Here is a 13,054-nt window from a genome sequence, read left to right on the forward strand (position 1 = left end):
ACTCTGTGCCTCGCAGCCAGTTGCTGCGTATTAGACGCAACTGTTCAAATATTACAGATTTTCAAGCCCAGGCACAGATTTTGAAACATAGATTCACAGATAAAGGATATTCCAGCCAGGATGTGGATAGGGAGATCGATATGATTACCATGACTGATCGGACTACACTAAGGCCCCGTACACACGACCAAACATGTCTGCTGAAACTGGTCCGCGGACCAGTTTCAGCAGACATGTTCGGTCGTGTGTAGGCCCGAGCGGACAGGATTCCAGCAAACATTTGCCCGCCGGGCCTTTTCCCAGCGGGCAAATATTCCTGGACTTGTTTTAAAACAGCCCGCTGGAATCCTGCCCGCTCGGACATGTTCGGTCGTCTGTACAGACCTACCGTACATGTCCGAGCGCCCGCCATCCCTCGCATGCGTCGAATGACTTCGACGCATGCGTGGAAGCATTGAACTGGCAGGGCCGCCCACGTGGCCGCGTCATCGTCGCGGCGACGGCGCAGACACGCCCCGTGTATTGTTTACGCGCAGATTTCTGTACAATGGTTAGTACAGCCATCGTACAGAAATCCCCGGGCAGACATGTACGGTGAAAACGGTCCGGCGGACCGGTTTCATCATACATGTTTGCTCGTGTGTACGCGGCCTAACAATGGAACGGCCAAAAACAGCTCAAGAATCGAAATTTTAAAATTCCTTTTTTACCACCTTTTCTACTCAATATAAACAGATTAAGGAGATTGTTAGGAGGCATTGGAAAATTTTAAAGAGCGACCGAGTCCTGGGACCTTCGCTTCCTACCAATGCTGGGGGGATTTATAGAGGAGCTACGTCACTCAAAAATCAAATTGCTCCTAACATTTATGACCCCCCAGTTAAACCCTTTTTCTTCCCCCTCACCAAGGGGTTTCATCCCTGTAGGAGGTGTAATGTTTGCCTTCACAATGTGAGCGGAAGGAGGAAGACAATTTGTTTCAGATCCTCTTTTACAGGAGTGAAATTTCCAATGAAACACTTCTTCACATGCGCTACCAAGCATATCGTCTATCTCATCACCAGCCCTTGTGGGAAACAGTACGTTGGTTGTACCATATGGAGCTTTTCCACAAGGGTAGGTGAACACATCACCAATATCAAAAAAGGCCGCACCAATCACACGGTACCTAGGCACTACCTGGAGCGACACAATAAAAAACTGGAGGGTAACAACTTCCAAATCATTGACAAGTTTGTCCCCCATTGGAGGGGTGAACCCAGTGTCAGAGGGGTATCTAAGTTAGAGGTATTCTGGATATATCAACTTAAAAGTTATGTGCCTTATGGCCTAAACGTTGAATGGGATGTAAATGCCTTCATCAACCAATCCTGAATGAGGGATTTAGGGTGGCTAATGTATTCTGGTTATTTATACATGCCTTTTTGCCTTCTTTTTATATTTATAGTTGTGGTTTTTCATATATGTTTAACTGATTATTATCCACCCCTGTGAGACCGAGTTTAATAATGTCTCTGCTTTCCAGATGATTGTGTGTGGACATTTAGTCTGTCTGGACAATTTGGTTTATGCAGGGATCTAGGTATCTATTTCCCAAAAATATTATCAGGTGACTCCTGTGGGTGCCAATGTATTTGACAATATATTTGACAGGTCTTTCTGTGTTTTGTTTTTGGCATTACCGTTGTCACAGGACGTTCAATGAACCCCTATGGAGCGCACGCCGGCAGTGAGTGGAACACATGACGCCGTTGCACTTCCGCATCACGAGGTATACACGTGGTGTGGGCTGGGTGCACATTAGGTGCAGGCATGGCGCATGGTGTCATGACGCCTCGCCGCACTCGAGTAGGCAGAGTTGATGAGCTGATTTGAGGGCGTGGAACGCTCCGTCCCTCTCCCCCATTGGACGGAGAGGAGGTCTGTGGGGAGAGACGTTCATCATCTCTATAGAGATGGGACCCGGATTAACCTATGGGGTCATATTAATCATCCCCGCCCACTTACTTCCGGTGATTGGAACGCACGTTCCCAGAAGCAACACGGAATTAACACACACGCCGATATCGCCCGGCGGAGGTGAACGGGGTCTTACGCAGGTGGGTCAAAAGAGTATTTAAGTGCAGGTGAGGAGTGGGGTCCAGCTGTACACCCCTGTTGAAGTCTCTATCAGACGAAACCGGTCGGGTACGCTGGTCCTACCATTTCTCTACTGCACACTACTGGATTATATCTGTCCATCCATCCAAGGTGGAGAGTTGCTGTGTGTTTACTTTGCACGTGTGCTTTTTTGCGATTTTTGGATATGATTCTTGCTGTAACCAGTGTGATCTTTTGAATTTTTTTATTAAATTTTTCAAATTTTACACTATGAGGAGCTTTTTTTTCCTTTTCTCCTTCTCCCCCAATTTGGAATTGATTGGTTTGCTACTACGGTACCTGCCTACATACTGGAGTGAAACATCTGGCCACAAGTGTATTTTGGATACATCAGATACCAAACTACACCTAGGACAACTATCCTGACGGAGACCAGAGAGGGCAATCGGCCCACAAAAGCCCTTGAGACCCCCCCACCGTATGGTGAGTTGAGGGTCCACTCCATCTGGTAAGAGTACCCAATTTGAACCTGTTTCCAAGTCTTTGGGGATTGCATCTTGAAATAGACATCTGGTTCAAGTCTATTTGAAGGGGAATTATATTCATATTATCTTCACAGTGTATGGACTAATTTTATATTTTTGATTGGGACTTTGGTACAACAGTTCATAGCTGTTGTCCATGGGGTAGATTCAGAAAGCAATTACGCCTGCGTACTTTAGCCAAAGATACGACTGGCATAAGTCTCTTATGTCGTCGTATCTTAGGGTGCATTCTGACGCTGGCCGCTAGGTGGCGTTCCCGTAGTTGTCAGCATAGAGTATGCAAATTGCATACTTACGCTGATTCACAAACGTACGCGTGCCCGACGGTAGTTTTTTACGTCGTTTGCGTAAGTCGGTTTCGTCGTAAGGCTGCTCCTGCTATTAGGAGGCGCAGCCAATGGTAAGTATGGACGTCGTTCCCGCGTCGTGATTTTCAAATTTTACGTCGTTTGCGTAAGTCGTCCGTGAATGGCGCTGGACGCCATTTACAATCACGTCGAAGCCAATGACGTCCTTGCGACGTCATTTACCGCAATGCATGTCGGGAAAATTTTGGGACGGCGCATGCGCGGTACATTGGGCGCGGGAACGCACCTAATTTAAATGATCCACGCCCCCTAGGGGATCATTTGAATTACGCGCGCTTACGCCGGCCCCTTTTACGCAACGCCGCCGCAAATTACGGAGCAACTGCTTTGTGAATACAGCGTTGCTCCTGTAATTTATGGCGGCGTAGCGTAAAAACGATACGCTGCGCCACCGTATCAGTGCGCGGCCCTACCTGAATCTGGGCCAGTGTATTTTAATTACTATATATTTTTTACAGTGTGTACGGTTTATCACTGGAGACACATCACTGTTCACATGAGTTTTTGTCACATGGATGGTCCTTCTATGAGTATTTATATTGCTTGATTCGGCAGCTTTGCAGTCACGTGTTTACCTATATAATATATCTGTGCCAATTTGCTTTAACATTTGCAACTGTGGTCAACATATTTATATTACTCACAGTATGTGAGGTTCATCACTGGGATAAGCACCATTGCTCACATTGAGAATATTTTTTCACTGCCAGACCATTTTTTGTTTTATAGGTGGTTCCTCGATTGCCGGTACCCTATTGGTTTATTTACTCACTTATTTGCTCTTTGGTGTTGATTCACTTACTTAGTGATAGTGATAATAATAATAATAATAGCTCATAACTGTTGTCAGTGCACTACAATTACCATACTCACTTATAGTGTGGCCTACCTTTGGATAAGCATCATTGCTTATGGTTTATGATCACTTTGGCACTTGGCCTTATAGTAGTTCCGCCACACAGGTGGTTCTCTCATTGGCGCCGCTACACTTTATTTTCACATGTTTTATCTTACTGCCTAGAGTTTACAGTTGCTCCCTTCTTCTCATCTCAAAGTTAAGAAGGAAGCAAAAAATTATATTTTTTCTTTCATTGTCTATTTTTCAATGTGAGCTTGTGCTGATACTGTATTCACAATCACCTGTCATTATAAAAGAAAGATACTTTATAGATAGTATTTAAAATAATTTTAAATATTTGTTACCTGGCCCCCAGTATCTCTTACATTGACCTCGGAGAGTGGGGCATTTTCCATTGTAGCAGTAACCTTCTCCTTTTAAACAGGACACTCCATTGGACTGGAAGCGGTCAGAGGGACACATAGGAGATATTCCATCACACATATCTGACAAGTCACATTCATGTTTAGCTGGTCTACACACGGATCCTGCAGTCTTTAGCTGTGGGGAGACACCATTATATAAATCAAATGATTGAGTCTCCAGGTCATGTATGCAAGTCATACTGTATGTCTAGGAGCACAGAACTTTACAGCAGAGACTCCATCTTCCAGTGAACAAATGAACAGGTAACAGTGCAAAAGCACACTGCCACATATGGAGGTTGGCTTCACCTACAAAAAATGTATAACAGCTAGGTAATGAAACTATGTTAAAGAAAAATCCCACTTTCCATAACATTAATGGCATAAGAGATCTGGAAGGAATGAGTGTGAATCTACATTCAGCCTTATATTCCCCCTGCTTGTTCCACAAGGTAGAAGTTGGGGTGTGATTAATTTATGGGATCCCCAGCAGTTTTCCCAACAACTGTCTGATAGTGTTGAGCGGAATACGCCATATTAGATTTTGCGATATATCACGAATATATAGACGAATATTCATGAAATATTCGCTAAAATCGAATTTTCGTGATATTTTATCAAAAAAAAATTTTTTGGCGAAATTTCGCTAATGCGAAATTGATTGCAAAATTTCGCTAATGCGATTGCGAAATTGATTGCGAAATTTTGAAACATTCAATTTCACCTGCCCTTTGGAAAAAGTGTGGTTTTACGTAATGGACCCTGCAACTAACAACAAGGTATTAATAAAATAAATACATTATTATATAGATTTGAGGGTTTACTTTGACCAATTTGTATATTGATTAGTTTAATAAATATTGAATAACCATAGATTTGGAAAATACAGATCTCTCCTCTAGACTGACCTGTATTGAGTTAGGTAAAGATCAACCGCACACTGGGGCCCCTGATTCTGTTGAGTTAAAAAAAAGCCAAGTAAACCGTTTACGTTGACATCTCTTAAATGTCTTTATGTTAAACAGTTATTATTCTCATTAAAGAGGTGAAATGCAAATGATGACAACTGTGGTAGGAGAATTCTGATTGGCTCTGATGCAAAAGAAGGGCGGAGAAAGTATTCGCGAATATTCATAATACGAATATTCGCGATAGCGAATATTCGTCAACATAAAAGGATCGCCTCAGCTTAGCTACTCGGCCCAGGGTCTCTAATCATACCAGTAATGCTTTTAGACGTCGATGGAGATCACTAGGATGTGATCTGTTTTAAAAATACATTTGAAAAAATACGAATATTCGGAATAGCGAATTTTGGCCGCGAAATTCGAGTTATTCGCGAATATTCGAATATGCCATATTCGTAACGAATATTCGCAATGCGAATATTCGTGAGCAACACTACTGTCTGATAGGGCAAAGTGAAAAGTACATAGTCCACATCACTTGCAGGACAAAAGGGAAAGCTGCCCTGGGCTCCATCATTGTTGTGGGGCCCAAAGCAGCTGCCTCATACTTGCCAACTATCCTAGTTTCCAGAATACGCTTAAAGATACGACGGCGCAGATTCTGATTTACGACGGCGTATCTACTGATACGCCGATGTAAATCTTTGAGAACCTGGCCCATAGTCATTAAGCCTAACATCAGCCTATTCTGCAAATGTAAGAAAATTGGAGGTGGAACCCTTCTTCAAAAGAACATGATGCCACAGCATCCTGAATTTTGGTGCACGTGAATACGCATTACGCACATCTCAGCCGATAGGTGGAACTTCTGTGAAGTTGCTAAAGGGCAGCATGTTTCTGTGGTGTCAGGAAAGCGATTTTGCATGTATTCCTGACACACATAAAATGTGAACGGAGGCTAAATGTCTCAGTTACGTTGGTGGTCAGTGTAAATCTTCTCATTATATTGAGGCTTGGTGTACAATCCTTTGAGTCACACTAGTGGCCACTGTGAAGGTCCCCCTTAAATTGGTGGTCAGTGTAAATCCCTCTTTACATTGGTGGTTACTGTGAATGCTCCTATTATGTTAGTGGTCAGTGTAAATCCCCATTACATTGGTGGCCAGTGCAGAAATACCCCTTTTTTGGCTGTTGATATAAAAGCCCCCATTATATTGGTTGTCAGTGTAAATTCTTTATAACATTGGTGATCTGTGTACATTTACCTTTACATTGGTGGTAAGTGCAGAATTGCCCTTACACTGGTGGTCAGTGTAAATCTCCCTTTACATTGGCAGTCAGTGTAAATCCCCCCTTACATCTGTGGTCGGTGTAGAAGTGTTACCTTACATTGGTGGTTAGTACAAATCTCCTTGACAATGGGTGTCAGTGTAAATTCCCCCTTACATGGAGGTCATTGTATATTCCCCCTTACACTGGTGGTTGGTGTAAATGCTCTTATTACATTGGTGTCAGTGTAGAAATCCCTCTTTTCTATTGGTGGGTGGTGTAAAATCCCCCGTTACATGGTGGTCAGTGCAAATTCCCCCTCACATTGATGGTCAGTGTAAATCCCCCATTACATTGGTAGATTCCCCCACTATATACTTGCCAAAGATTTCCAGCTTTGCTCTACATGTTTCAAAATTTCTCACAGTGTACTGCCTCCTAACTAATACCACCCCCTCCACTGCCACTGATCCCATCAACCCCCTGATCCCAGGAGTCCTTCAAGTTTTCTGTCTATGGATGGGTCCCTTCACCTCCCCAGTCCATGGTGTGCAGGCAGTGAGGAGATGATGTGCTGCAACCTTTAGCAAAAAAATCAGTGAGCAGTAATGCTGTGCACTAACCTCTGGCAACCAATCATTGAGCGGTAAGGATATGCAGTAACCTCTAGGAACCAATCCGTGAGCAGTAATAATGTACAGTAACCTCTAGCAAACAATTAGTGAGTGGTATAGATGTCCAGTAACCTCTAGCAATGAATCAGTGAGCAAAATTGATGTACAGTAATCTCTAGCAACCAATCAACAAGCAGAAGTCATGTGCTGTAACCTCTAGAAAATAAACAGCAGTCAGTCAGTGAGCAGTAATGATACACTGTAACCTCTGGCAACCAATTGTAATTGCTGCCTGATCTGATTCAGTAAACTGATTTTGAGTCTAGGTGCTATTAACTGTATGTCTCAAAGCATGTGGAGAGCGAAATCGCATGAAAGAGGGGGCCCAAGAAAATGTTTGCCCAGGGTCCAGCCAATGTTAAAAATGGCCCTGATCACTTGGTATTGCTTTTTTTAAAGTAGTTATTCTCAACTACGGTTCCTCAAGAGGTTGCTAGGGTGGTTACTGTGGCTTTTTTTTATCTTTCATCGAATGGTTCTTGCATAATTCAAGGGCCAATGCTGTTTGGCAGAGCCAGCAGCATGACTCCAGAGATTGTTTTAGCTATCTGTAAGGTTGGCATTCTCAGTGGCAGTGGCGGCTGGTTGTATATTTTTTGGGGGCAGCCGGTCACCAGCCCCGCACTTACCCCATCTAGGTCACGGGCATGTGGCATATTCCTCTGGTGCTTCGCGGCGGCTTCCCCTGCATCTCCTCCCTCCTCCTTCTTAGCGGCCATTAGGATTGCTTCTTCTCTCAGCCAATCGAGTGACCGGTCTCAGGACCCACTTCATGATTGGCTGGGAGGAGGAGAATCAAGAAGACAATAGCGAATATTAATTTGCTATTGTTACACAACTGGGTGGGCTTGGGGCACAGAGCCCACCCTTTTTTGAAGACTTTTAGTGCCTCTGGTTTTAATCACGTGCTTCCAGCACATGTGTCCAGTAGACATGTGCACAGAAAAAAATTTGTTTTTTTTTGTTCCGTTTCGTATCGTTCCGTAGGTTCGTTCCCGTTCGTTTTTCGTAAGACGCCCGTTTTTCTGTTCGTTCCCGTCCGTTTTTCGTACGACGCAATTTTTTCGTATTCCGATCGTTTCGTATTTTGGTTACCGTTTTATTTTCGTACATGCAGGATGGTTCGTTATTCAGTTTAATTCATGTTCGTTACTTGTTAGACAATAATTTTCGTAAATTTTCGTCATTTTGTACTTTCGTAAATATATCGCGGGATTCGCGGCACTTTCAACACGCGGCTCATCCATATTAACTATTGTTAAGCCCCATACACTTGGTCAGACTTTTTTAACAACAAACATAAAAACGATAGTTTTACCGAACGTTCGTTCGTTTTTAAACTCCATCAGAAAACCATTTTTGGGTTCCAGGTTCAAAAGTCTGGCCAACTGATCTCTCCCTTCAGACGAAAATCCACAGAAAAGTTTATTTGGCTTTACTGTACTACTGTACTCAGCACAAAAGAGAAGCTGCTTCACTAACTAACTACACTCACTGTCCATTCAAAAAAACGAAAATTACATCTTATAACAAAAGATTTGCATTCTGTATTTTGAAACCAAATTACGAACAGAAAAAAGGAATTCAGAATACAGAATACAAATCTTTTGTTATAAGATGTCATATGAACATACAAACAGAAAAAGGATTCAAACAAAATACAGAATGAAAATCTTTTGTTAGATGTCATATGAACATACGACTGAAAATCAAAATACGAACAGAACAAGGATTCAAACAAAATACAGAATGCAAGTCTTTTGTTATAGATGTCATATTCGTTCTTTTGCCGTTTTCATTTTGTCGAATTTTCGTCGGATCGTTCGTTCGTTTTTGCGGTTGTTCATTATGCGACTCATTCGTAATCCCGTCGTTTTCGTATTTTGGGGCTTAAATTTTTTCGTATGTACACATTATTCTGCGGGTATGAAAATGAAAATTTTCGTACGAAAATAACATTCGTATGAACGGGAATGCACATATCTAGTGTCCAGCACATGTGTCCAGCACCCTACATGTAGATTAGGGGCCGGACACATTGATTAGGGGGGCAGCTCTCCTGTGCCCCATATGGATGGGCCGCCACTGGTGTGCGCTAGAGTTTATACTGCACAGGCCCGTGAGAGGTGTTTTTCCTCGCAAACCCTCTACCCAAGGACCCAGCACTTCTCCTTTGAACTATTACAAAGTAGAAATGTGGTCCAGTACCAGTATCATTTAAACAAAACAAACTAAAAAGATGCCATATTTATTTAATGCTAAAGTTTGCCTTTCCACCCATCTTATCTCTCTCCTTCTCTCTTTGTCAGGTTCCATAACCCTTTTTTTCTTTTTTTGAATATGAATTTTGAGTATTACCTGGCAATCTTGGCAACATTCTCCCTCTGAACACTGAGCACCCTGTTTGAGTTTGCACATGGTGGCATCACAGCAGTTGTTGGTACATTCCTGTAATGAGAAGGGAAAGGTGGTCACATCAATTATACATGTGTATAGCTGGCTTTACTTTTTACACTATATATTGACAAGATGACCATTTTCTGTCAGATAATAATCCTTAATTTAATCCTTCTTTAATGCTTCTAGGGTCATATAAGAAACAAATATAGACATCTAATGAAGCAACGAGTAGTCTACCACTTAAAACCTTGGTTCTAGGCTTTGTTGGTTTGACTTGCTTTGCTATTTATAAAGACCTTTTATATTGTTAGTATATATATAAGATTTGTCAGAGTTGACTGATTATATGGAGTGGGGTGGGTAAGATGAGCATAGTGGGGGGGGGGGCTTTTTGAAAGTTTCCTTACACTTTAAAGTGGAACTAAACTCTCTCAATTAACAAGAAATATTTTTAATATTTTCTAATATCAGCCATCTCGTATAGTGTGTGCTAATAGTTCTGGTGCAGCAGGTGCTAATTTCAGTGCACGTTTGCAGGGTTGTAAGCATATCTTTACAAGACATGCAAAAACAAGAATGCGCATGCACATAAGCATGCACAGTCCTCGCATGCATGTGTGTACAGGCACACCCACAGATTCTGGCGCTCAACGGGCCATTCAAACCTGATATCTGCCTGGCCTTGTTGCTGGATTGTCTTTGGCTCTGGATCCCACATTCCAAGTTCCTGAATGTCTGCTTACCTTGTTATTGACCCAGCTATGCCTGTCACCCAGGGCTCAAGTCCTGCGGGAACGTGTGTGAACGGAGTTCCTGCACTTTTTTCACAGCAGGAACGCAGTTCCCTTTGCAGGACTAGAGCAGCCAAGCCGCCCAAGCCAATCCTTCACTAAGCGGCGATGCCCAGCTCGAGTCACTGTCAGGGGCAGGCGAACCTTAGTAATCCTTTATGTTACTGGTCGCTTCCTGTATATGGATTCATCAAGTAGTGTGCGGGTATTCCATCACTTCCTCGATGCCGCAATGTCTCCTGGGAGCTTTTGTCATTGTTCCCAGGAGACATTGCGGAGCTCTGCCGCGAGTTATCGCGGGATTTAGAAAGAACTTACTTGCTCCTGGGAACAATGACAAAAGCTCCCAGGAGACATTGCGGCATCGAGGAAGTGATGGAATACCCGCACACTACCCAATGAATTCATATACAGGAAGTGGCCAGTAACATAAAGGATTACTAAGGTACAGTGGATCGAAAAAAACAAAAACAAACATGCGGTTTAGTAATTATGCATATGAGCGTATCATTTTTTTTTTTTTTTTGGTGGGGGATTGGGTCTTGGGTGGGAGTTCCCACACTTTTTTCCCCAGGACTTGACCCCTGCTGTCACCTCTCTTTGGATCACCTCTGCCTGTTATGTCTGCTGCTCAACTGTGTTATGGACCCTGGCTTGGTCTTCTGACACAGTTCTGCCTCCTGACTTGGTACCACACTGCCAGCAAATTGATGACTCTTGCCTGTTACAGACATCCCAACCTGAAAAAAACTAATTTCAGGGAGGTGGCAAACTCATTTCAGGGAGGTGGCACCCCGCGAACCCCCCCCCCCCCCCCAGGCTTTAATTGCGCTACATATCGGGCATGGCTTAAAAAGGGGTGAGGTTTAATAGAGTTAATAGAAATGACTTGCAGATTGCAGTAATGTTAAATCTGATCGGGCCGATCATGTGAAAGGGGCCTAAGGTTTTACAGAACCCTTATTAAAACCCATTCATAGTGGGTCTATGGGGAAAATGTTCCTTTCATTGACAGTAAGAAGAATGCAAAATTTATAGACATATAAAGAGATCATTGGTGTCAAGCTGCTAATTCTGCCAAGTTGCAATGGTCCTAGAATTATGCAAACGGGAGGTCAATTAGCTACAGCCCAAGGAACCTCTAGCAACCTCTGAAGGAACCCTGGTTGAGAATGGCTGGTCTTTACCATCTGCAGTGTGTAATCTTGTGCTACATGGGCAATTTAATCTTGGAGATGTTAATCTGTTGATTGGGATTTACGTTATTGTATAATTTATGTTAGGAATCATCAATGCAATAGAATGGTGTTATAACTTTAAATCTGCATGCAGTGCGGTAACAGTAGCAACTTGAATGAGAAGTGGGTTTTCAGCCAGTTGGCTGGTAAATGCTATTTATTCAGGCTGGCATCTGTAATAAAATTAGCCTTATGAATAAATACTTCTGTGTAAAAGACATCAAGACATTCTATGAATATACTGCTAAACGCTGCTTGCTAATTTCAATAAAATCTCCAGTGCTTAGTGCGATTGTGCAAACCTTTCATGATGCATTTTACAGCTGGCTAAGGCAGCAATCTTTTGAAGTGCATCGGGATGGATGAGCCAAATTCTTAAGTGTTAGCAGTTTATCTTCTTTATATTTACTGCTTGTCAACTGATGTCTCATAAACATCACTTTGATTTCAGCATGCTCCTAATGGATGACTGCTAACATCAAGTGTCGACTTAGCTTGACTTACTGGAGAGCCGGGGCAGACCGGCCAGCAACTGTAAGAAAAGGGGCATTATTGCACAACTTGACAAAATGGATAGAGCTGAAAGGCCCAGGGTAACAGACAGGACACCCGAGGAAGAAAGTTTTGATCGGGCTGTTAAACGAGGACTAGCACAGTATGGTCCTAATCCTCCACCGGAGATCATAGACCTGGTTATAGCGGCTGTGGATGCCACTTGGCTACATCAAATAGGTGCTGCAGCAGCAGAAGTCACAGCAGCACCAACTGAAGAGAGAGGAGAGGTACAGATACCAGTCTCCATGGAAGAGGAATTCAGAAGGAGGTTACAAGAGATGCAGATACAGTACAGAGGACCAGTGGCAGAGGAGGCCCTGCTGGGATGGTCGGATTTGATCCGTTGCCAACTCTGGAAGGAAGCGCTAGCTCTTGAGCAGCAACACCAGGGAAAGGTTCTCCCCTCCATCCATGTAAGGTACTGGCCGCAGTATGACGTACGAATGCCGTTGTTGGGGGAACAACCGAAGCAGGAGTGGACAGCAGAGTTAAGCAGGTTGATCCAGGCAGAGATGCTACAGAGCCCTCCGGTGGTATGTAGCCCAAGAGTGCCCGTGGTCAGAGGATGACAGCCCCACGGAAGGCTTTGACTATGATGGCCTGGGATTGTTGTATTGGAGGATGTCCAGTGACCCTGACTTCGGGGATGATCGGGAGTGGCGCTTGGAGGAAATAATGGAGCACATAGAGCAAAAAATGAATGTCTCAGCAGCAGGGTGGGGCTCCCTTTGCCTGGGACTATGAGGACATTTCAGATGACAACTGTGAAATCCTGGCTGATGAATCGGCAGTGGAAAATATGGAGATTGCCACCCCTAAAGCCGAAGCGGATGATGTGGAGTTCCAGGGGGCTAGGGCAGTTGGCTCATCTCCCCAGCCAGATTACAGAATGCATGGATTTAATGGACTGTTCAGAGGATGTTATGGATTATGCATCGCCTGC

At 43.5% G+C, this 13,054-nt stretch overlaps 1 protein-coding gene across 4 annotated transcripts in view; it reads right to left on the bottom strand.

The window, feature by feature from the left end:
* The window catches only part of LOC120933098 (zinc metalloproteinase-disintegrin-like batroxstatin-2), a 130,496-nt gene that overhangs the window by 53,166 nt on the left and 64,276 nt on the right, over window positions 1-13,054 (bottom strand). For all 4 annotated transcript variants that reach the window (XM_040346095.1, XM_040346096.1, XM_040346094.1 and 1 more), the window contains 2 exons: window positions 9,486-9,575; window positions 4,217-4,412 (listed from right to left, as the gene is read on the bottom strand). In XM_040346095.1, the coding sequence (XP_040202029.1) occupies window positions 4,217-4,412; window positions 9,486-9,575 (286 nt within the window). The remainder of the gene's footprint in view (window positions 1-4,216; window positions 4,413-9,485; window positions 9,576-13,054) is intronic.

This window comes from Rana temporaria, chromosome 3 (genome assembly GCF_905171775.1).
Source record: "Rana temporaria chromosome 3, aRanTem1.1, whole genome shotgun sequence".
Lineage (NCBI taxonomy): Eukaryota > Metazoa > Chordata > Amphibia > Anura > Ranidae > Rana > Rana temporaria.